The sequence below is a fragment of the Macaca thibetana genome, chromosome 15, assembly GCF_024542745.1.
Source record: "Macaca thibetana thibetana isolate TM-01 chromosome 15, ASM2454274v1, whole genome shotgun sequence".
Lineage (NCBI taxonomy): Eukaryota > Metazoa > Chordata > Mammalia > Primates > Cercopithecidae > Macaca > Macaca thibetana.
In genome coordinates this window covers 6,076,189-6,101,001 of record NC_065592.1, presented here as the reverse complement: position 1 = coordinate 6,101,001, position 24,813 = coordinate 6,076,189, and the positions used below count along the sequence as shown (strand labels likewise).

Below are 24,813 nucleotides of genomic sequence, written 5' to 3'. Positions count from 1 at the left end.
ATCAAGGGTTCTAAGAAAATCCTGGAGACAATGGTGAAACTCTTAGCAAACGCTAAACTGCCTATCTTACTACTGCGCTGAGGATGAATGGCAACACTGGTGACTACGGACTGGGAAGTGATTCATTTGTGCTAGATTCTGAAAGTGAAATAATTTTAGGAATATCTTAACCTATTATTTTACTTGTATTTTCTCTTTTATGTATGCATAAGAATGTGATAAAAATCTGTCTCAAGTCTTAAAAGAGTCCTTTCAATAAATATGAAAGTTCTAAGTGAAAATAAAGCACTGTATCATAGTCTAATAATGGTACATAAAATAGTGGTGGTGCATATTATAATGAATGGTTTGTTGAATTTGATAAACTATGGTAATAAACTGACTTCACAGTAGTTTTTTAAGGTTTGGAGAAAGTCATGTGACCAGAATAAAATGCTTGGCACGGTGGCTGGCATATTCCAGACAGGTCTGTGGAGGGAGTGCCAGGCTGTGTGGCTCAGTTCTCTTTCTCACTCAGATCTCTAGAGATCCTTAGCCTGTGGCTCAAACACATATGTGAAGCAGATGGCCTTGCTATTTTTGCTAAGTTTACCACACCTAAAGTTGGTGTTTAATCCATTCCTAAGATTACAAAAACAGTTCTGAGCAGGCACAATTAGCTTTGGTTTTACAGAGGAAATCAAACGCTTTAATGATTGATCCCATTTCCAGAAGGGGAACCAGGCTAAAAAATTAAAAACAAAAACAAACAAATCCCCAAAACAACAAAGAAAAAGTCCAAGGACAAAAAAAGTTAGAAAGCCCAGCTGACAAATTGGGAATTTTTAGATTCTAGTCTGTCTCTTTTTGTAGCACTGCCTTCCTAGAGTGAAGACAATGTCGGTGCCATTAGCTGGAGGTCAGTGGTCTGTACAGTTGTGGAAGGGTGTGTGACCCAAGGGCTCCCAAATACTGTCTAAATGGAATGTGAATAAACTTCCAAGCCCCAGCTTCCCATGTCCTCCTTGGGCTGCCCTGCCTGCTGCACCGCACGCTTCATAATCACGATGGGCCTCATCCATCCACAGAGTGCACTGCCAAGACACATCAACACCCTGAGTTGCCAAATAAAGGGAGGATGAAAAACAGTAGTGCCCATGAAGCGCCTTTAATCAAGGCATCACTAAAAGATGTATCTCTAGTAACATTTCATTTACTTTTCAGGTTTAAACATGATCAAAATCTGTAATATTAAAAATATTTGTCTTGTTTTGCTCAACTGTACAAATAAGTGTTAACAGGCTATTCAACTGACAAGAGATCATGTTTTAACACTCAGATCCTTATGGTCACAGGAAAAGCAATTTTTAAAAATCCAAACCTATATTTTGAGATAACTATAGATTTACAGGAAGTTGCAAAGAAAGCACTGAGAGGTTGCATGCACCCTTCACATGGGTTCCCCAAGTAGTTATAAAAATCAACTTTTTAGGCCGAGGTGGGATGACTTGAGCCCAGGAGTTTGAGACCAGCCTGGACAACATGGTAAGACCCTGTCTCTACTAAAAGCACAAAAAATTATCAGGGTGTGGTGGTACATGCACCTGTAGTCTCAGCTACTCAGGAGGCTGAGGAGGGAGAATAGCTTAAATCCAGGAGGCAGAGGCTGCAGTGAGCTGTAATTGCACCACTGCACTCCAGCCAAGGTGACAGAGCGAGACCCTGTATCCAAAAAAAAAGGGGGGGGAGGAATACAACTTTTTAAACTTTCAAGTTATACAGAAATTATCATGAGAGAGATGTAGCTCAGTGAGATTAATATAAAGGCTTTTAATTCTAAAAAGAGAGTACCCCAGTGAATCTTATCCCAAACAAGTAGGAATAGAAGTACAATTTCAAAGAGAGGAAAAAATAAAATAATATTGCTTTCTATTCCACTGAATATATTTAAGAGCGATGTAATAGTTTTAATTGCTGTATTTTAAAATGTCAATATTGATAATACATCAGAAACATAATCTTCAGTAATATTTAAACGTACAAAGAATTTTTCTATCAACTTAAAAATGGGAGGTACATAAAAATAAAAGGTACACAGCTTTTAAAACTTCCTTCAGAGTAGGCATACAAACGACAAAGGCGGGAGTGATAAAGAGTGAAACGAGAAAGGTGTATCTGAGTGCCACCTGGTGGCAGGAACCAAAACCAGGGGAAACAGCCACCAAGTTGGCTCTTCTTAGATGCAATCAATGACTTTATAAAAAGAGAAATGAGAAAACCTACAAAGTTATTACCCCTAATGAGACAAACAGCAAATACGTGAGACATCTAGCTGTGGTATCAGTGAATTAAGTTGTACCATTTGTCTACTAAAGTTGGAAACTCGTACACCTCTTCCAGAGGGGCGCCGGTCCTGGCAGAAGAATGCCGGACGCGCTAAGTGCTAGAGAAACAGAGTGAGCAGCACGGCTCCCAGTGCCAGCAGAAAAGCAGAGCAGAGTATGCGCCTGCAAACTCTCTCTGGCATTAAGCTGGGCCAATAAACAGTCACATTTACTGAGTGTTTACTAAGTGCCAAGTAATTGCTATGGCACTTTACATTTGTGGATTTAATATACCTTCTTAACAATAATCCTATGATGTGGATAATTTGTTTTAAAATGGTCACCTTGAGAGCCCAGTGTAGATACTTGGGTTCTGGGCTGAAAAAAGGCGAATGGTTCACGTGTACACAAAAGCTCCTAGGAAGAAGTTGCTGGAAAACATAACAACCATTATTTTGTAATCCAGAAATCATTTACAGTTTGATGGAAAATAAGAACAAAAACTCAAACAAACAATAGTAACAACGGGTAAATTTCTGAGCTCTCTGGTACCTACCATCAGGGTCCTCAAATGTCCGAGGATGAAGAGGCTGTACTTGGCTCGTGTGATGGTGACATTCAATCTCTGCAAACTTGCCAGGAATCTAGGCAATAAAAAAAGAGTTCCTTCTTTGTCTAGAATGATTTAACACACCTGTGTGAGACACAGGTGGACTCTACAATGACTTAGTGTGCCCGAGACACAGGACGACTCTAGAATGACTTGGCGTGCCCGTGTGAGACACAATGTGGACTCTAGAATAACTCAGCGTGCCCGAGACACAGGTGGACTCTAGAATGACTCAGCGTGAACGTGTGAGACACAAAGTGGACTCTAGAATGACTCAGCATGCCCAAGACACAGACGGACTCTAGAATGACTCAGCATCCTCATGTGAGACACAGATGGACTCTAGAATGGCTCAGCGTCCTCATGTGAGACACAGATGGACTCTAGAATGGCTCAGCGTGCCCATGTGAGACACAGGTAGACTAGAATGACTCGGTGTGCCCGTGTGAGACACAGGTTGGACTCTAGAATGACTCAGCGTGAACGTGTGACACACAGGTGGACTCTAGGAATGACTCAGCATGCCCATGTGAGACACAGGTGGACTGCAGGCAGCTTTTCCGGGATTCCTCCACTCCTCTAGAAGTCACAGTGCTTTCTTACTCTCTGTCCCAATACAGGGTACCGGGCACAGAAGAATTCCTATTAAAAACAGTAAACAAACCAAAACCTCAGGGCTTCCTTCAAAGTGATGTATCTATCAATTTCCTATTTTTACCTGGATGAGATAATTGGAAATTTTAACAGTGCAATCTTGAAGACTTAAAAAATCCTAAAAATGTGGTACCAGCCCATTCACTTTATTCTTACATTTAAATATATCCAGGTTGTTAAGATATTGTAGAACTAGTGTAGAAATACATGAACAGCAGATAAATACTTCAACAGCTCAGAAAAAGAGCTCAGAAATAGAACTGGTGTACGACAAAAGTGAAATTTCAAATTAGCTGGGAGAGAAAGGACTATTTATAAACTGACCCTGAGACATAACTGGTCTCTGTATATGCAGCCCCTCCCAGGGAGAGGCGAAGATTACTTTAATTACTATTTTATTTGAAAACAAACTAATTTATAACCTGTAAATTCTATCTGCTTCTCATGACAAAGAACAAATAATTATGTAAGAGTCTTGGGCTTGGGGGAATATTCTGTCACTCATACAGATTGTCCTTAGCATCTTAAATACACTGACAGTAGTTAAGGTTAACAAACTTAGCCAAAGCAGGAAAACACAAAAAACAATGACACTTTGACACATACCATGGAGAGTAACATGCCTCTGCAAAGTATACTTAATCTAATTGTCTATTTGAATCTTATTAAATAAAAGAACAGATTCACACTATGAAATGGGTTAATATAAAAGACACCAAAACCAGGCACGGTGGCTCAGGCCTATAACCCCAGCATTTTGGGAGGCCGAAACGGGTGGAGCACTGGAGCTCAGGAGTTTGAGAGCAGCCTGGGCAACATGGTGAAACCCTGTCTCTACAGAAAAATACAAAAATCAGCTGGGCGTGGTAGCACATGCCTGTAGTCCCAGCTACTTGGGGGGCTGATGCAGAAGAATTGCTTGAACCCAGGAGGTGGAGGTTGCAGTGGGCCAAGACTGCACCAAGATCTAACAGTGGGTCTATTTCACAACTTAAAAGAGAAACTTTCATAATATTACACAGGTTTTCACAAAAGAAAATTAAGAAAGCAAATGGTGTTCTCTAACAGTGATAATGAACCTAATCCTGAATTATAAACAAGCAACAATGTATAAAAGTATAAAAGAGCAACAATGACAGTAACTCACCCAATTGAACCTTGCCCGCTATTTGCTCTGACACATGTAACAATAACACAATCCTTCTGCCGACCCTGGAAGGCATCCACAGTATCTACTTCTGCTGGTCTATGTACAAAAGAGAAACATATTTACTGGAAAAAGGAAGATAATTATTAAATAAACATATTTATAAACTAGTTTTTGGTTTTTTGAGATAGTCTAGCCTCACTCTTGTCCAGGCTGGAGTGCAGTGGCATATTCATAGCCCACTGTAACTTGAACACCAGAGCCCTGTCTCAGCCTCCTAAGTGGCTAGGAGTACAGGCATAGACCAACACCCTAATTTTTCCATGTTTTGTAGAGATGGGGTCTTGCTATATTGCACAGGCTAGTCTCAAATCCCTGGCCTCAAGCAATCCTTCCACCTCACCCTCCCAAAATGTTAGGATTATAGATGTGAGCCACCTTGCCTGGCCTTACAGTCTTTATTTTTAAAGAAACTTTAAAAAAAAAAAAGAAAGAGAAAGAGAGTCTCACTACGTTGCCCAGGCTGGACTCAAACTTCTGGGGCTCAAACAATCCTCCTTGCCTCAGTCTCCCAAAGAGATGCATGCACCACCATGCCTGGCTGCTAAAAAATTTTTAAAATATTTTCTTGGAGGTTAGCCTGAATTCCTCCTCTCTCCATTCCCTGGCAACCACTAATCTACTTTGTCTCTACAGATTTTCTTATACTGTGAGTTTCACATAAATGGAATTACAAAATGTGATTATTTGTGACTGTTTTCCCTTAGTATAACATTTCCAAAGTTCATCCATGTTGTAGCATGTGACAGAACTTCATCCCTTTTTTTCATTAATATTTCATTGTACCACACAGTACAAGTTACTAAGACTTAGTGTTAGATGGCAGCACTCCCCAAACTGATCTACAGATGTATTCCAACTGCCTTTTTTACAGAAATGGTCACACTGATACTAAGTCTTTGGCTGGACGTGGTAGCTCATGTCTGTAATCTAAGCTCTTTGGGAAGATCATGTGAACTTGGGAGTTTGAGAACAGCCTGGGCAACTTAGTGAGACCTCATCTCTACTAAAAATGAAAAAACACCAAAAAATGCAAAAAACAAAACAATACTAAGTCTTCCAGTCCATGAAAACAGGATGTCTTCACATTTATTTAGGTGGGTTTTTTTTTTTTTTTTTTTTTTGAGACGGCGTTTCACTCTTGTTGCCCAGGCTGGAGTGCAATGGAGGGATCTCAGCTCACTGCAATCTCCGCCTCCCGGGTTCAAGTGATTCTCCTGCTTCAGTCTCCAGAGTAGCTGGGATTACAGTTGTGTGCCACCATGCCCGGCTAATTTTTGTATTATTAGTAGAGACAGGTTTTTGTTTTTTTTTTTTTTTTTTGAGACGGAGTCTCGCTCTGTCACCCGGGCTGGAGTGCAGTGGTCGGATCTCAGCTCACTGCAAGCTCCGCCTCCCGGGTTCACGCCATTCTCCTGCCTCAGCCTCCCGAGTAGCTGGGACTACAGGCGCCCGCCACCTCGCCCGGCTAGCTTTTTGTATTTTTTAGTAGAGACGGGGTTTCGCCGTGTTAGCCAGGATGGTCTCGATCTCCTGACCTTGTGATCCGCCCGTCTCAGCCTCCCAAAGTGCTGGGATTACAGGCTTGAGCCACCGCGCCCGGCTGAGACAGGGTTTTACCATGTTGGCCAGGCTAGTCTTGAACTCCTGACCTCAGGTGATCCACCCACCTGGGCCTCCCAAAGCGCTGGGATTACAGGCGTGAGCCACTGTGCCCGGCCTATTTAAGTGTTCTTTTAATTCTTTTCAACAATGTTTGCAGTTTTCAGCATGTAAGTCTTATATTTCTTTGGTTCTATTTATTCCGAAGTGTTTTATTCTTTTTGATGTTATTGTAAATGGAATTGTTTCAACTTCCTTTTCAGATTGTTCGTTGCTAGTTGTATCAAAATATAATCAACTTTTACATATTAATCTTGCATCCTGCTAAGCTTATTATCTCTAATAGTGTCTTTGAGTGGATTTGTCAGGGTTTCTAGAAATAAGATCACACCACCTATGAAAAGAGATAGTTTTGCTTTTTTCTTTCCAATAAAGATGCCTTTTTTTTTTTTTTTTTGAGACGGAGTCTGGCTCTGTTGCCCAGGCTGGAGTGCAGTGGCTGGATCTCAGCTCACTGCAAGCCCCGCCTCCCGGGTTCACGCCATTCTCCTGCCTCAGCCTCCCGAGTAGCTGGGAGTACAGGCGCCCGCCACCTCGCCCGGCTAATTTTTTTTGTATTTTAGTAGAGATGGGGTTTCACCGTGTTAGCCAGGATGGTCTCGATCTCCTGACCTCGTGATCCGCCCGTCTCGGCCTCCCAAAGTGCTGGGATTACAGGCTTGAGCCACCGCGCCCGGCCATAAAGATGCTTTTTACTTCTTTTCCTTACTTAACTGCTCTGGCTAAAACCTCTAGTACAATGTTGAAAAGAAGCAGTAACAGTAAGATTTTCAAACATCTTTCCTGATCTTAGAGGAAAGGCTTTCATTCTTACTATCAAGTATAATGTTAGCTATGAGTTTTTCGTAATTGTCTTTTATTAATAAAAAAAGTTCCTTTGGGCTGGGCACGGTGGCTCAAGCCTGTAATCCCAGCACTTTGGGAGGCCGAGACGGGTGGATCACGAGGTCAGGAGATCGAGACCATCCTGGCTAACACGGTGAAACCCCACCTCTACTAAAAAATACAAAAAACTAGCCGGGTGAGGTGGCGGGCACCTGTAGTCCCAGCTACTCGGGAGGCTGAGGCAGAAGAATGGCGTAAACCCGGGAGGCGGAGCTTGCAGTGAGCTGAGATCCAGCCACTGCACTCTAGCCTGGGTGACAGAGTAAGACTCCGTCTCAAAAAAAAAAGTTCCTTTGTATTCCTGGTTTGATTTTTTTTTTTTTAATCATCAAAGGGTTTTGGGTTCTGTGCAGTTTTTTTCCATATCTACTGAGCTGATTATGTGGGTCTTCCCATTCTTCTAATATGGTATATCATACTGATTTTCACATGTTGAAGCAATCTTACATTCCTGGGATAAATCCCACTAGGTCTTGATGTATAAACCCTTTTAATAAACTGCTAGATTCAGTTGGTCACTATTTTGTTGGGGATTTTTGTATCTGTAGTCGCAGGGATTGGGTCTGTAGTTTTCTTGTGATGCCTTCCCTTGGCTTTGCTATCAGTGTAATACTGGCTTCGTAAAATGAATGTGAGTGTTCTATTTATTCCAAGCATGTGAGAAGGACTGGTGTTCATTCTTCTTTTAATATTTGATAGAATTCACCAGTTTAGTTTGGTTCTGGGCTTTTCATTATTGGGAAATGTTTCATTATTTGTTATATAGGTCTGATTTTTTTTTTTTTTTCAATGGAGTCTCGCTCTGTCACCCAGGCTGGAGTGATGCAGTGGGGCAATCTCAGCTCACTGCAGCCTCCGCCTCCTGGGTTCAAGTGATTTACCCACCTCAGCCTCCCGAGTAGCTGGGACTACAGGAGCACGCACCACACCTGGCTAGTTTTTGTATTTTTTTTCAGTAGATGGGGTTTCAACATGTTGCCCAGGCTGGTCTCAACCTCCTGACCTCAGGTGATCTGCCCGCCTCAGCCTCCCGAAGTGCTGGGATTACATGTGTGAGCCACTGCACCCAGGCTATAGGTCTGATTTTCTATTGTTTTCAAGATTCTATTTTGGTAGTCTGCATGCCTGTAAGTTAAGATGATTTTAAGGTTATGGGTTTCCATAACCTTAAATCTTTAAAAAAATCTTTAATCTAAAAAAAAAATCTTTAATTTTAATCTTAAATTTTACTGCTGAGGTAAGAAGGAAACAAAAACATCATCTTCATTCTACACATAAAGGCAATGCAAGGGTTAAGTCATTTATTTAAAGTGAAATGTCACTTTTAGTCTTGCTGGAACAAGAATTCTGATGACGAAGTCATGGAACTGAAGGGTAAAGACCTGGCAAGTTTCTTAGTCGATTCCACTGCCAAGGAGAATGTTGACATTCCAACTGCCAGGAAGTACCCCGTCTGCCCAGGAGCTCCACAGCACAAGTGTCTGAAAGCCAGCAGCATCCCGGCTTCCTTGTGCCGCATCACCAATGTGCACAGACCACTCCTTAAGAGTTTCCTTTTCTTCTTTCCTTCTATGTCCTCTCAATCTAATTCAACAAGAAAACTGGAAATATTTATAGAAATACCTCACCCTTTTCTATCGAACTCTTTGTCCAAATCCTTCTGAATCATCGTCTTCTGGGCCTTGTAATGAGTTATTATGCCAATGTTTCGAAAACTAACATCCTTTCTTTTGTCTTTAATAAGCTTAATTATTTCCATCACCAGTTTTATTTCTTGAACATTTATGTATGAGCTAAACAAGATGGAAAAAGAAAACACAATGTTATCAAAACTAATAGCAGGCTAATTGCTAACTTAAGTTCCATTGAGTTTGTTTCCCATTATAGTAAATGGCAGGCAGATAGGTTTCATCTTTTATTCAGCTAGCAGTGACTCCAAGAGGCTGTTACCATGACCATTAATATGGTATATATGAATAAATGTGAAAATGCTATGGTAAATATGAATACATGTGAAACGTCCAGTGAAAAATGAAGCTGTAGAGAGAAAAGAGTTTGAAATCAACTGAAGTTTAGGCACCAGTTTCTTCATCTGTTAAAAGAGGGATAGCAGTAGTAAGAACAGCAGTATTAATAAGAACAAGGATGTGAATAAGACATAGCTAACATGAATTAAGGATTGACTATCTTCCCAACACTGAGAAAATGCTTTAGATGTATGATCTTCCTCGTCCCCCACCACTGGCTGCATACAACAGACACCACGCAACTGAGCAGTTGCCATCCACACAGATTCAATGTGAAGGATGTGTCCTACTTGACCCCAGTTGAACAACATGGGGCCCTGGAGCAGGTTCATGTCCTCTTTATAGTCCTCACCAGTCTCATATCCTGTACTCTCAACCCCTCCTGAAACCACATGCTCCCTCATGACCATACCAGACCCGAAATGCACCAAGACCAGGGGATGCACTGCCCCTATCCCTTGATTCCTGAGGATACCTTACCCACCTTGCTTTACGAGCCTTAAATACCCATTCTCCTAACTTTGAGAATTACTATATGGACAACCCAGTCAGTGAGCGATCTCTTCCATCCCTGAAATCTTCATTTTCCTTGGTCCCCTCCCAGATTAACCCTCTCTGGTCAACATTCCGCTCATAACCCTCCTTCCTGATGCTCTGGGGCTTAACTCACAATCCTCTGCTCTCCTCCAATAGGTCCCATTAAAACCTTTAGGCTGCAGTCCCTCCAGCACTACAATCCCATGGCCAACTCCTCCTCTGTATGTTTAGCCTCTTCAATGAGTGTTCCCTACTTCCACCTCTGTATCCTATCTAACACCTGATTCTCGCCTGAGGACGCCACCTGCTCTGCAGTCATCCCATGATGTAGAAGTGGGATTTGTGTTTCCTCCTACTTCATGACAGCGTGGTGCTTGCATCTGTGCCAACAAATGCTGCCCCTAGACCATTCCTCCCCTAGTCTCTCACAAGAATCCCCGGCTCCTCTGACACTGCTGCTATCTAGCAACACCACCACTCCTCTTTGCTGTCATATACAGACCACCTGAACACATGCCCTTATTCACAACCCAATACCATCCAACCTCTGTCACTACTTCCTTCCTCCCTTTCACATCCTCATTCAACTGAATTTATACTTAGCCTTCACAGTACTTAACCCAACTGGAATAACTGCTTACCTAGGTGATTACCTGGTGAAGGTCTGTCTTCCCATGAGATCACCATCTTGCAATAGGCACGTCTGTTTCCCTCACTGCTGTGAGCTCAACAAGTATCTACTCAAGTGCTTGCTTATGACATTAGGTAATATTATCCCCATTATACAGAAAAAAGAAGCATCAACTTAAGTGAAAATGACTGTGCCCTGACACTAGGCAGAGAGATGTGTATAGGAAATGTATTTAACAGAAATATGAATGCAAATCATGTAACAATTCTGGGACTATCAGAGGACTGAGGCAAGAGGAGAACATACTCATTATCCCGTCTTTCTGAACCATCTCCGACATCAAACACAAGATATGGTTGAAATGGCCAGTCTGATGAACATCGAATGGTTTCTGTCTGTCTGTAAAAAAAAGCAGTCAACATTCAGAATAAAGTCAAGATTTAAGAAAATATTTTGGTATTACTACAATTTTTTCTGTGTGGTGATGTGGGCTGGGGCAAGTAAGGGGATAACAGGAATATTCTTTTCTATACGTATATTAGTGAAAGGTACAAAACAAATTCTATTTCTTTCCTGGTGCTAGGAAAGGTATCTTTATCATTAAAATATAACAAATATGATTGGAAAGACACTCATAATAGAGTAAGCCACAGAATACTATGTTGAGTAAGGTCCCACATTTTTCCTTCAAAAATTTAAAAAGTAAAAAAAGACATGCATGGTAAAAGGACTGAAATGACTCTCGCCTGTAATCCCAGCACTTTGGGAGGCCAAGGCAGACGGATTGCTTGAGCTCAGGAGTTTGAAAGTAGCCTGGGCAACATAGTGAAATCCTGTTTCTACAAAAAGAAAAATACAAAAATTGGCCAGGCATGGCGATGACTGAGTGTAGTCCCAGCTACTCAGGATGCTGAGGCAGGTGGATCGATTGAGCCTGGAAGGTTGAAGCTACAGTGAGCCAGGATTGTGCCACTGCACTCATTCTGTCTGGGTGACAGAATGAGACCCTGTCTTCCCAAAAAAAAAAAAAAAAAAAAAAAAGGACTGAAAGCAGATATACCAAAATGTGTTACCAGTAATTATTTCTGGTTAGTATAAATATAGGTGACTTTTTCCCCCTTTCATTTTTGTGTGCTCTGCTGTATTCAACATGATGGCTATTATAACAAGAGAAAATTATTAATCCTCCATGATTTACGCTTTTTATGACAAGACCTAAGAAGAAGATAGTAAAATGTCTATTCTTCATAAGTAGCTAAACTACTAAGGTCACGAGCAGTAAGGTGAACTCACCTATTTGTTTTTAAGTTTCTGTTGTAAATATAATTAGAAGGGAAGAGGCATATATCTGGATGCATCCTGTACTGCACAGTGAGCTGCAGAATAGGCAGCCTGCTGATCATGTTGTGTTCTACATTCTCTTCCAGCAGTCTGCAGAAGCGAGCCATCATTGACTGGTCGTAGCCATACTCCTGTGCTTTCTGTGAGGGGCAAAATAAAGCAATAGTTTCCAAGAATTCGTTTCTATCTTTCCCACTATTATAAACACAATTACTGAGATCTAATACGTACATGGCAACGTTCAGGTAGCATAAGATTACCAACCACAGCTTCAGACAAAAAAGGTGTTTCTGACTCTGATCCTCAAAATGCCATGAATCTTTTTTTTTGGAGACACAGTAGCGCTCTATCGCCCAGGCTGGAGTGCAGTGAGTGGCATGATCTCTTCTGCAACCTCCACCTCCCAGGTTCAAGCGATTCTCGTGTCTCTGGCCTCCTGAGTAGCTGGGATTACAGGCATGAGCCACCACACCCAGCCAAAATGCCATGAATCTTGAATACATGTGGAGGTATTTTCTACTCATATACTGCTAATGAAAGAGATACGATCTCGTGAAAGACGACTGATGCTATTTTGATGCTACAAGATGCCACCCAAAAAAACCAACAATAAAGGAAGCAGAGAAATGTAACACAGATTTTAACAATTATTTCCAGGGGTATACCCTCACAGACAGATATACTGAATGCCACTGTAAACAAGCCTTTTGAAGACAAAATTCTTCATTCATCCATCTAATGTGTACTAAGCACCTATAATCTGGAGTGCTAAGACTGCCAGAGTGAATAAGATCAAGTTTCACGGGACTTAATTTCCAGTGAAGGAAACAGACTCGACTTATGTGTTAGCCATCTCTAATCCAAAAATTCAAAATATTCCAATGAGCATATCCTTTGAGCGTGAACTTTAAGTATAATGTCAGCACTTGGGAAGTTTCAGATAGTGAAGCATTTCAAATTTTTGAATTAGGAAAGCCCAAGCTGTGCTAAATGGATTTCACAAACCAAATAATGGGTTATACTCTGCAATCTGAAAAACAGTGACCAAAGTGACAAACGGGATAAACTGTCTTGATGTTATTACAGTTGTGCCTTGGGATACACTTTCCAACGGCAGCATCACAGAAAGTTTCAAAAAGTACTTTATCTTAAATAACCTAGAAGTAAAAATGTGCTGAAAACTTCACTAAGATGATGGAATCTTCATGAGTGATGTGAAAGATACTGGTACTGAAGATGTGCAAAGCCTGAATAAACTTGTTTCACAAACTATGAGAGTGGAAAAAAGGCACTACTTCTTAACCTATTCATATGTGTGATTTTAAACAGGTTTGTATAAGTAAAAAATAATAATTATTAATAGACATATGACAATTTTGCCTAAATCCTCAAAAGTTTATCTGCGTTAGCTCACAAAATCTAATTTTTAATCTTTTCTTTGGGCAAACAGAAAAGGAACTTATATAAGATAACACATCTGCCTTCAGACAGAACCTTAGTCCATTCTACAAATGACACAGAATTTATTAATATATATTCTGACATGGGAGAATGTCCCTGATTTACTAATTGAAAAAAAAAAAAAAACCAATTCTACACAGAATGATTTTGCCACCTTTAAACAAAATCAAACCCATGTACATATACACATAAATATATACATGTATACAAACCATATACCACTTTTTAGTAACTGACTGCTATCCCCTAGAATATCAACACCATGACTCATGGCAGGGATTTTGTCTGTTTTCTTCACTGTCATAACCCCAGGACCTAAACAGCACCTCAATTATGCTGGCACTCAGTATACACATACTGAAAAAGATGAACAAACACACAAATGCCCAGCAATATCCATCAAAAATACTCACTTTCACTGTAATTATCACTAGAAATAGGTGGTCAAAAAAGGCACCTTATGGAAATGAACTTTGTAATTATTTTCTCAAAATAGCCTGTTTTATTTGCACAACAATTTAAAAAGCACAAATGGATTTTTTTTCTAATTTTTGTTGTTTTTATCAATCATTAAACTGGGCAGTAAAGTTGAGGCCCATTAACAATCTCTCTTTTCACTATATGCTAAGGCCCTTCAATGAAATACTGCATTATTTAAAGAAATGGGATACCGAATTTGCTCTTCATTATTCTCCATGAACAGAGTTACCTGCAGCAGTTCTTCCCTACACACACGGGTTTTCAATGGGTGACAGGTGTGCTTCTGGGCCACACACTAACGTGATCATGTACCTATGCTCAAATGTCACACAAAGACCTGCACTATCATTCTGAATAATTCCAAAGTCAAAAACCACTAACGATAACCACCTGCATTCATGCCATACTTCAACAAAAATGCTTTGAAAATGATCTATTTTCTAGGATTATTTGAGGCCACTGCTCAATTATCTGTATAATCTATGTTATTAGTAAAAAATACACATTTTATTAAATTTCAAAACCTCTTCAGATTACTTCAAAACATCTATTGAATCCTGATTCTGATGTGCATTTCCAGGAGACGTCTTCCGTGAGATTTTAAAAAAACCCAACAAAGTAGACTAGACTACAATCTGATTCTTCTCTTCCTGAAGTCAGAGTTCACAATTCTTTTTTTTCCCCAGTACCTTCACTTTCAGATGATGTGAGGGGCACAGACATGTTCTTGTATGAACAATAGAATATCAAATTCTAAAAATAGAAATGTACTCCAAAATTAATTTAACCTCATATTTCCTCAATTGGTACATATTTAAATAAAAATCAGGAGGGTGGGATTCTTCTCCTTATTTCTGCAGTTTTTCTTTTATTACTGTTTTGGTGTTTGTATGATTAAAATAAATCAGATTCAGCTCTTAAAACACGTGCACACTGCCTTTCCCAAAGGTTGGTTTCCATGGCACGTCATCCATCTAGGCTTCCAGTACCTGACACACTGCTTCTGCCACACATACACAGAAGAACAACTATGAACAAAGGGGCATTTTTAGGAATTTTTTTTTTTTTTTGCTTATTAAGACTCAATCCGTGCTTCTCTTTTCTCAGTTACTGCTTACTTTTCCCTCCAAACTAAGAGGCTAATCCAAGAAAGGTGTCTCTCCCTCCTGAAAACAAACGTTTTAAAAAGCCCCTTCCATTTTAAAGCAATCTGAACATAAAAAACTTACCATAGAGATGACTGTGGGAGGGAGCTGCTTGGGATCTCCTACTAGGATGAGCTTATTGCAGCGATGGATGAGTGGGGTAAGAGTCTCAATTTCACAAGACTGTCCAGCCTTGGTAAGATACAGAAGGGAAAGGCAGTCTTAACAATCTTTACCATTTATCCATATAGTTTATCTGATTAAAGTTCTAACCATTCAGAAAAGTACCACACTTCTCCTGCACCAAATGTCAAAAATAAGGATTTTCCCTGAAATCAAAAAACAAAACAAAACCAACAAAATAAGTCCTCCAGGCTGTGTGTGGTGGCTCACACACGTAATGCCAGTACTTTGGGAGGCTGAAGCAGGCGGATCACCTGAGATCAGGAGTTCAAGACCAGCCTGGCCAACATGGCGAAACCCCATCTCTACTAAAAATACCAAAAAAATTAGCTGGGCGTGGTAGCCAGTGTCTATAATCCCAGCTACTCGGGAGGGTAAGGCAGGAGAATTGCTTGAACCCAAGAGGCAGAGGTTGCAGTAAGCCAAGATCACATCGCTGCACTCCAGCCTCGGTGACAGAGCGAGACTCCGTCTCAAAAAACAAAAATGAATAAATAAAAAGTAAACTCTCCAAACACATTTTTCAAAAAAATCAAACACGTATTTTGAAGTCAGCCACCAAGTCGGCCACTACCACTTAGGAACCAGCCGTAAGTTCGGAAGGCCATGCACATCCTAGATGTGTGCTCTTTGTTCCTGCTGGACGTGAGCCTGAAAAAAACTTTTCTCCTCTAAAGTCCTTTTAAAACTTTATTTTAAAATTTTTATTTATTTTTAAATTTTTTTTTTTTTGAGACAGAGTCTCACTCTGTCACCCAGGCTGGAGGGCAGTGGCATGATCATCATTCACCGCCTCCCCGGCTCAAGCAATCCTCTCACCTCAGCCTCCTGAATAGCTGGGATTACAGGCGCATGCCATCACACCTGGCTAATTTTTGTATTTTCAGTAGAGACAAGGTTTCACCATGTCACCCAGGTTGGTCTCAAACTCCTGGGCTCAAGTGATTCACCCTCCTCAGTCTCCCAAAGTGCCTGGATTACAGGTGTGTGCCACCATGCCCAGGCCCTTTTCAAAACTTTGTATTTGAGGTTCAGAAATCCCATTAGGAGCGTCCAGGACTGTGTTTCCCCATAGCTGTCCTCCTGGTTCCTCAGCATGCCTCTGATCACGAGACTCAAATTTCTCTTAAATTCAATGACATTTTCTTCAACTATTTAATCATTTCCACTTTTTGTCCTTTCCTTCTGGTGAAAACTGGATCTTAGGTCTCCTGATCACTCAATTCTCTGGTTTTTCCTGCTCCATCTCTTTTGTCTTCTGACTCTACATTATGACAAAGAGCAGGTACCCAATAAATGTTTGCTCAAAGAGTGAACTAGGAATAAAGGATGTCAGGTGAACATACTATGGCTCAAAGCTGTCCAAAATTATATTAAAACTACATCAAAAGGTTACCAGAGACACTCTCAGCAGGAGCGAGACAGTCACTCAGCAGAGACTTTGTTAGAAACCATCAGTCATCCTCAAGACTAACCCCCAAATACTGGAAAACCCACTTTCACTATGGAGGGCCATTAAGGAGCATATTTCTTTTTGTTTTTTGGAGATGGAGTCTCGCTCTTTCGCCCAGGATGGAGTGCAGTGGCCGGATCTCAGCTCACTGCAAGCTCCGCCTCCCGGGTTTACGCCATTCTCCTGCCTCAGCCTCCCGAGTAGCTGGGACTACAGGCGCCCGCCACCTCGCCCGGCTAGTTTTTTTTTTGTATTTTTTAGTAGAGACGGGGTTTCACCGTGTTCGCCAGGATGGTCTCGATCTCCTGACCTCGTGATCCGCCCATCTCAGCCTCCCAAAGTGCTGGGATTACAGGCTTGAGCCACCGCGCCCAGCCATAAGAAGCGTATTTCTACATAAGGGAATACACATGTAATAGCACGTAAAAATCAGATGCAAAAAAACCCCACATCTCCTCAACATCTCAGCAGCCACAATTAATCTAAGACTTACTCCTCATAGTACTAGTCAAAGTTGTATGGCTGACTGTTGACTGACCTCATCAACAATGACACAGCTGAAGGGGACACCCCCTTGCCCCCGGAAAGCAGATTCAAGTAGTAAGCCACCACTTGTGCTCAATGTGCAGCAGATGACATGGGACTCTAAGATGATGATACTCTGTGTTTTCTGTGGGCGTCCTTGAACCTAAGAGAACAAAGATTAAATCAATATTCAGCTGTACATCAATCCCTGACTATGACAGGCCTATGTTTACTATAAAACACTCACTATTTATTATGTGACAGAAAAACATTTAGTAAAAGTTAGGGGGAAACCCTCAAATCTAGGAAACAACAGAAACGTTCAAGATAATCCCAAACCGGAAAGAATGTGTGCTTTGCGGCTGAAACACAGAATATGATTTAAGCACATTAAAAATTCTTATCCAGGGTTTGACTTGGTCAAAGGAGATTACAATCCTTCCTGTAGTCAGATATATGTAGGTAGGTATCTGAAGTAGAGATGTAATAATCCTGAGTTGTGAATTATCCGAGTAAAACCAGGGTTAGAATTCAGCTTGAATGTACATTTTTCTGTTAGTTTTTAAGTATATAATATTGTCTTTTCCTTTTTTTTAGTGCTTTTGCTAGTACTAACAAAAATGCCTGCGAACCTGACAAATACTCTATTTCCACAGTAAGAAAAACAAGTGTGGCCTCCTTCTATAATGCAAAGTACTGTGATGGAGCCAGACAACGTGGATGATGCCTCACAATCATACCATGCAGTGCTCAAATAAATCAGCATTTTCATCAGAAATTCACTTTGCTTCTTTTTGCTACTAAGAAGTAGAGGTGATTCATCTCAGCACATATGATATATTCAACCATGCAATTCAAGGCATGCGTGTGAGCTTTAGGAAGACGGTGGCACTGTGGTCCTCCACGGCTCACACAGTAAAGCACTGTCAGACACTGTCCTCAGCCCTCCAGTGAGTAAAACTGCAAGCGCAGTTTCATGGCCCACACAACACATGTGATAAACAGCAAAAAACATCTGTGAAGATGGACTTCATCCTTGACTCAGGAAAGATTAATCTGGGGTTCTGTTTATAACTTTAATCAAAAGCTTTCACATAATTTTTAGTTTAAATAAACTGCTAATGAAAATATGTATTAAATTCAACTGTATTTTAGTCCACAGAGAAAGATCATAATACATTCAGGAGAAACACTTCAGCAAAAATACTACTAACGTCATCAGTTACTATTACCCTCTTTCCCTGACCCCAATGCGGTTTGATTAGGGCTACATTCTGACAATCAGGGTATATACCTGGCTCAGCCAAGCTTCAATTAGTCTAAATCTTACAGGATATTTTCACATCCAAAAAATACTGGGGAAAAGCTACAAAATATTACAGGAGCCTTATGATACAAGGAGTACAAGGAGTTTATGCCCTAAGCCAAGAATTGCAAAAAACAAAAACCAAAAATCAAAGTGCTGTACTTTCTTATGCCAAATTCTGCCCATCATCACTCTACTTGCGCCCAGGTTGGAGCTCTGGAGGGCTCACAGTTGCCACCCTCATCCTAAAGCTCACACAGATGACCTTTTTTTTTTTTTTAATATGGAAAACACCCATAAAGCTAGTTTCATTAACTGTTTATCTGATGATAATTATCATAATTGTTTTTTTGCAGTCTGTGGGAAGCAGAAATAGAGCACCTCATAAGAAGGAATTTAAATATTTATCGAGACCTAAAACAGAAAAAAGATAATTTATAACCACCTCTTTCTTAGAAATCTTAGATGGTGTTAAGAATTCATTCTTAGGTTAAAGAAAAGAATGCAAATGTTGTTACACCATTTTCTCCATTTCCACAGAAGTTTATAATTTTTCATAACAATTTAAAATGTAACTGAGAAAAGCCCATAGCTGGCTGGGCATGGTGACTCATGCCTATAAAGCCAACACTTTGGGAGGCTGAGATGGGCAGATGACTTGAGGTTGGAAGTTCCAGACCAGTCTGGCCAACATGGTGAAACTGCGTTTCTATTAAAAACATGGAAAAAAAGGGCCTGGCGTGGTGGCTCACGCCTGTAATCCCAGCACTTAGGGAGGAGGTGGGCAGACCATAAGGTCATGAGATCGAGACCATCCTGGCCAACACGGTGAAACCCCGTCTCTACTAAAAATACAAAATTTAGCTGGGGGTGTTGGCATGCGCCTGCAGTCTCAGCTACTTAGGAGGCTGAGGCAGGAGAATTGCTCGAACCCGGGAGGCAGAGGTTGCAGTGAACTGAGATCGTGCCACTACACTCCAGCCTGGTGACAGAGTGAGACTCTGTCTCAAAAAAAAAGGCCAGGTGTGGTGGCTCACGCCTATAATCCTAGCACTTTGGGAGGCTGAGGCAGGAGGATCACGACATCACGAGATCAAGCCCATCCCGGCCAACATGGTAAAACCCCGTCTCTACTAAAAATACAAAACTTAGCTGCGCGTGGTGGCACATGCCTGTAAACCTAGCTACTCGGGAGACTGAGGCAGGAGAATCACTTGAACCCGGGAGCTGGAGGCTGCAGTGAGCCGAGATCATGCCACTGCACTTCAGTCTGGTGACAGAGCCAGACACCATCTCAAAAAAAAAAAAAAAAATTAGCCAGGCATGGTGGTGCACGCCTGTAATCCCAGCTACACGGGAAGCTGAAGTTGCAGTGAGCTGAGATCATGCCACTCCACTCCAGCCTGAGAGACAGAGTAAGACTCTGTCTCCAAAAAAAATAAAGCCCATAGCTTGTCTGAACAGTCATATTTACATAAAAAATAATAATAATAAAACAAAATTAAGAAAATGCTACAGGTGAACTACTTACCTCTTTAATTTTAGAAGCAAGTTCCTGCCTTTCCTTAGAAACTTTGGAAATGTTTTCATCTAATTCTTGCCTCTGGAAAAAATTCAAACGTCATAATTAAAACTAAACTAAGCATTTTTAAATGCCTTCCAATGGACTGCCTCTAATTCTAAAAGAGCCTGTATTTTACCAATGAAAAATGTGTTTACCCAGTTTATTTCCTCTTTACCACTAGAGTCCTGACGCATTCTGTAAGCTGCTAAGACTCAGCTGTGTCCTGTGCGCTGCACGTGAGTAGTCTGCTTAGCATTCCAGCCCTGGGAGCATCGCACCGCCCTTAACTTCCAGGTGATTCAAATGAGGCTGTAAATCACACCCCAACCATTCCTCTGGCCGCAGTGATGGGCATCTAACACAGGCCTGGCCAATCATGGCACCCATCTTCTTAAAAATACGGATTAGACCTGCTTGCTCACCCAGGGACTAAACTAACTGCTTCTTTGGATATATGGATGCTAAGAGAAAGACCTTCTCTCCCTATGGGGTTTCTAAGTTGAGATGGTGGAAGCCCTGAGATGGTGACACTCACCTTCTCCCGAAGAAGAAATGGCTGACACACAGAAAAATAAATTATGGACTGGAGAAATGATGATGTCATTTGAGCCTCTGGATCCACCCATACTGAAGCTAATTCCCTTTCTGTCTAACCTAATTTGAACTGGGCTCAACATGCAACTGAAAGATAACTAATAAACTCAGTATAGCTTTAATATAAGGCAGTACAGCCTATAAGCCAAATGCAAGGCCACGTGCAGGGACACATGCCTGTAATCCTGGCACTTTGGGAGGCTAAGGTGAGAGGACTGCTTGAGGCAAGAAGTTCAGACCACCCGGGGCAACATGGCAAGACCCAGTTTCTACAGAAAACACACAAAAAAATTAGCCAGGCATGATGGCACACAGCTGTAGTCCCAGCTACTCAAGAGGCTGAGACAGAAAGACAGCTCACTTGAGTCCAAGAGCTTGAGGCTAAATTGAACAACTGCACCACTGCACCACTGCACTACAGCCTAGGCCACAAAGTGGGATCCTATCTCAAAAATAAACAAAAATGCAACATCCCATCTATTTTTGTAAGTAAAGTTCTCCTGGAACACAGCCACATCCATTTATTTATGTATTATCTATGGCTGCCTTTGTGCTACCAAAAGCAGAGTTGAATAGCTGCAACAGAAACCAACCATATGGCTTGCAAAGTCTAAAATCTCTACTGGATTATCTTGCCCTTTACAAAAACGTTTTTTAAAAGATTAAAAAAAAAAGAAATTTTAATAAAAACTGAAAAAAAAATTAAAACCAAAAGGACAAAAAAAAAAAAAAGCAGAAAGAAATGTGTTAACCTGAGACACATTTTTAGCATCTTAGTACACATTTTTATACACGAATCATGCCATTCCCCAATAAATAAAGGGCATTAAATACTCATTAATTAGGCTAGTCGCAATGGCTCACGCCCGCAATCCCAGCACTTTGGGATGCTGAGGTGGGCAGATCAACTTGAGGCCGGGAGTTTGAGACTAGCCTGGCCAACATGGTGAAACCTCAACTCCATTAAAAATACAAAAAATTAGCTGGGTGTGGCGGCCCATCTTTGTAATCCCAGCTACTTGGGAGGCTGAGGCAGGAGAATCACCTGAACACAAGAAGTTGAGGCTGTAGTGAGTCAGGATTGTGCTACTGCACTCCAGCCTGGGAGACAGAGCAAGACTCTGTCTCAAAAAAAAAAAAAAGAAAAGAAAAGAAAAAAAAACCGTGTTAACTAGTTTGTATACCTGAGTTATTATTTAAAGAATGTTATTTAAGAAATGCAAAGATACCTGTATTTCCCGTCCACCTCGACATAGAGCTCGCTGCCGGGAAAGCTCATCCAACTGATAATCTAGAAATTCCTTTCTTTTATGCATCGCCTGAACATGAGAAGGTAAATCTTTTTCTAATAAAAATAACAAATAAAAAATTATATGCTATTCTAATTCTAACAAACTCACAAATATATACAACACAATGAGAAGGAAAATTAGTTCCCAAAGCCAGACTAATTCTGGAGGCTTCAAATTACCTTTAGTGCCCAAGTAATTTTCCACCAAATGAAACAGAGAAAACACTAGTATATACCACATTCAGTACTTACTCATTCTGTGGTTTACTTGGCTGTCCAAACTGAACTTCAGAACCTCATTATTAATAGACTTTTCTGGACCCAGTCGTACTAAATTTATATCTCCACAGTTTCCTGTTGATAAGAATCACAGTTAAGGACTAATAAGGACACTGCTGATCCATCCTGTCTCTATACATAGTATCTATATTTCTAAGTAAATGTTAATAATCAGAGAAGGGAGCGAATATGAACTTCCAATTAACGAGACACCCGGAACTATACCACAAACTTCTTATACATTATTTCAGATATTGTTCCTAACAATCCTATATGGCAAGTACTTATCATTTCTACCTAATAAAAGCTAGCAAGGTCATCTAAACAGTACACTGCAGAGTTGAGATTCTACTATAGTAACATTTTCAAACTATGTTCAGTAGAACATTCCACAGCAAAATAGATTCAAGAAAAATGTTGAGATAAAAAAATGAAGCAGTTCTCTTATGTTGGGAAAAGGGCTTGTGGGGTGCCTGCATAAACTGGCCATACAAGTATGGAACAATAAGTTGTGGAAAGCCACAAGAGGTCTCTGAGGCGGAAAGCCTTCTAATTGCCATCATGTTCCCATGACCAGAACGTGACCTGCTCTCCTATCTATAAACACTGTGCTCAAGGAGAAAGACACTCCTTTGAAGCACCAGAATGTGGCCAGATATGCTGGCTCCTAGTTAGGCCCACTCCCCACAGCTGCTCTCCAATTAGTTAAAAAATAAATCAGTAGTTAAGTTTATACTGTTCAGCACAAAGAAATTTACCTAAACCACCATTGCTATAGATTAGGTGTATGACACACCGCCCTGCTTTCACCATTTCACCCCTGAACACCTGCTTCTTAAATCTAAGTGATTGTACTCAATAAATAGTGTGGAGATCAGAGCTTGGCGCCTTTATAGCCTCTGATTTGCTCTGGCCCCCTGGCGCCCTCCTTTATGAACTCTTAACCTGTCTCTTCTCATTCCTTTGTCACCACCGAATTTCGCGTACCCTGCGGGTGGTGTTGAGGCTGGTCTCCAACACTCTTAACCGCAGAATATTTCAAGAACTTTTATATGTTATATATTAATATGTAATTTTCAGAACAGAATCTTATGTGACCATCGAGTCTTCTTTTGTAGAATACTCAGGATAAAGTTTTTAAAACTATGTTCCACCTCACCTTGATAGTCTAGAAAGTAAGGGACACAAGATGATAGAAATTCTTGGATATAGTAATTGCAAAAACTATAAAAATCAAATTAACTTGCCTGTTTATTAACCACGTTTTAATCTCAGGTTAACACATTTCTTTTTGCTTTTTTCTTGTCCTTTTGGTTTTAATTTTTTTTCTTTTATTATAATTTCTTCTATTGGGTTTTTTTAAAATCTTTTTTCTGGCCGGGCACAGTGGCTCACGCCTATAATCCCAGCACTTTGGGAGACAGAGGTGGGCAAATCACTTGAGGTCAGGAGTTTGAGACTAGCCTAGCCAACATGGCAAAATCCCATCTCTACCAAAAATACAAAAATTAGCCAGTCATGGTGGCTACTAAAAATACAAAAATTAGCCAGTCATGGTGGCACGCACCTGTAATCTTAGCTACTCAGGAGGCTGAGGCAGGAAAGTTGCCTGAACCCAGGAGGTGGAGGTTGCAGTAAGCCAAAGATTGCACCACTGCACTCCAGCCTGGGTGACAGAGCAAGATTCCATCTCAAAAACACAAACAAATTTAAAAAACGCCTTTATTTGTCTTTTTTTTTTTCCCCATGTGTTATTATTTTATCTAAAAATTCCCCACTATAAGGCTGGGCACAGTGGCTCATGCCTGTAATCCCAGAAGTTTGGGAGGCCAAGGCAGGTGGATCATGAGGTCAGGGGTTCGAGACCAGCCTGGAGAACATGGTGAAACCCCGTCTCTACTAAAAATACAAAAATTAGCTGGACATAGTGGCACATGCCTGTAATCCTAGCTACTCGGGAGGCTGAGGCAGGAGAATTGCTTGAACCCAGGAGGTGGAGGTTGCAGTAAGCCAAAGATTGCACCACTGCACTCCAGGCTGGGAGACAGAGCGAGACTCCATCTCAAAAAAAAAAAAAAAAAATTTCCCCACTAAGGCCAGGTGCAGCGGCTCAGGGCTGTAATCCTAGCACTTTGGGAGGCCAAGGTAGGCAGACTGCTTGAATCCAGGAGTCTGAGACCAGCCTGGGCAACATGGTGGAACTCCACCTCTATCAAAAATGACAAAAATTGGCCCGGCGTGGTGGCCTCCCCCTGTGGTCCCAGCTACTTGGAAGGCAGAGATAGGAGGATTGCTTGAGCAGGGGAGGCGAGACCAGTCTCACAAATAAATAAATAAATAAATATTCCCCACTATATCACTGGGCTAAATTATGCAATCATGTAGCATTTGTCAGCATTTATTCCAATTGGACACGTCACAGTTATTTGTTTACTGTCTATCTCCATCCTTTAAATATTAAGTCCCAAAATAATAGAGTTTTGTTTTGATCACCACCTAGAAGAGTGGTGGGTACATAATAAATACAATGATTATATGAAAAATGAATGGCTTATTTTTACAGTTATCTACAGCATATTTTTTACCCCAGTTCAGCTCATTTTCCTAAATTTAAGGCCAACATTTACTTCAGGGTTTGAAAACTTTTTTCTTTTTTTTGAGATGGAGTCTCGCTC

The 24,813-nt window shown here is 40.9% G+C and overlaps 3 protein-coding genes across 12 annotated transcripts in view; 1 reads left to right on the top strand and 2 right to left on the bottom strand.

Moving 5' to 3' along the window:
• GTF3C5 (general transcription factor IIIC subunit 5) overlaps positions 1-24,813 on the top strand; it is an 870,547-nt gene that overhangs the window by 48,385 nt on the left and 797,349 nt on the right. The window lies entirely within an intron of this gene.
• SETX (senataxin) overlaps positions 1-24,813 on the bottom strand; it is a 102,609-nt gene that overhangs the window by 5,369 nt on the left and 72,427 nt on the right. For 7 of the 10 annotated variants that reach the window (XM_050759656.1, XM_050759660.1, XM_050759657.1 and 4 more), the window contains 11 exons: positions 22,112-22,213; positions 21,798-21,913; positions 19,942-20,013; positions 17,118-17,267; positions 15,028-15,135; positions 11,810-11,997; positions 10,823-10,915; positions 8,950-9,114; positions 4,715-4,813; positions 2,860-2,947; positions 2,648-2,734 (listed from right to left, as the gene is read on the bottom strand). In XM_050759656.1, coding sequence (XP_050615613.1) covers positions 2,648-2,734; positions 2,860-2,947; positions 4,715-4,813; positions 8,950-9,114; positions 10,823-10,915; positions 11,810-11,997; positions 15,028-15,135; positions 17,118-17,267; positions 19,942-20,013; positions 21,798-21,913; positions 22,112-22,213 — 1,268 coding nt within the window. The remainder of the gene's footprint in view (positions 1-2,647; positions 2,735-2,859; positions 2,948-4,714; positions 4,814-8,949; positions 9,115-10,822; positions 10,916-11,809; positions 11,998-15,027; positions 15,136-17,117; positions 17,268-19,941; positions 20,014-21,797; positions 21,914-22,111; positions 22,214-24,813) is intronic. The other 3 variants (XM_050759662.1, XM_050759663.1, XM_050759664.1) reach the window with 2 other exon arrangements.
• Positions 1-24,813, bottom strand: part of MED27 (mediator complex subunit 27) — a 443,188-nt gene that overhangs the window by 414,530 nt on the left and 3,845 nt on the right. The window lies entirely within an intron of this gene.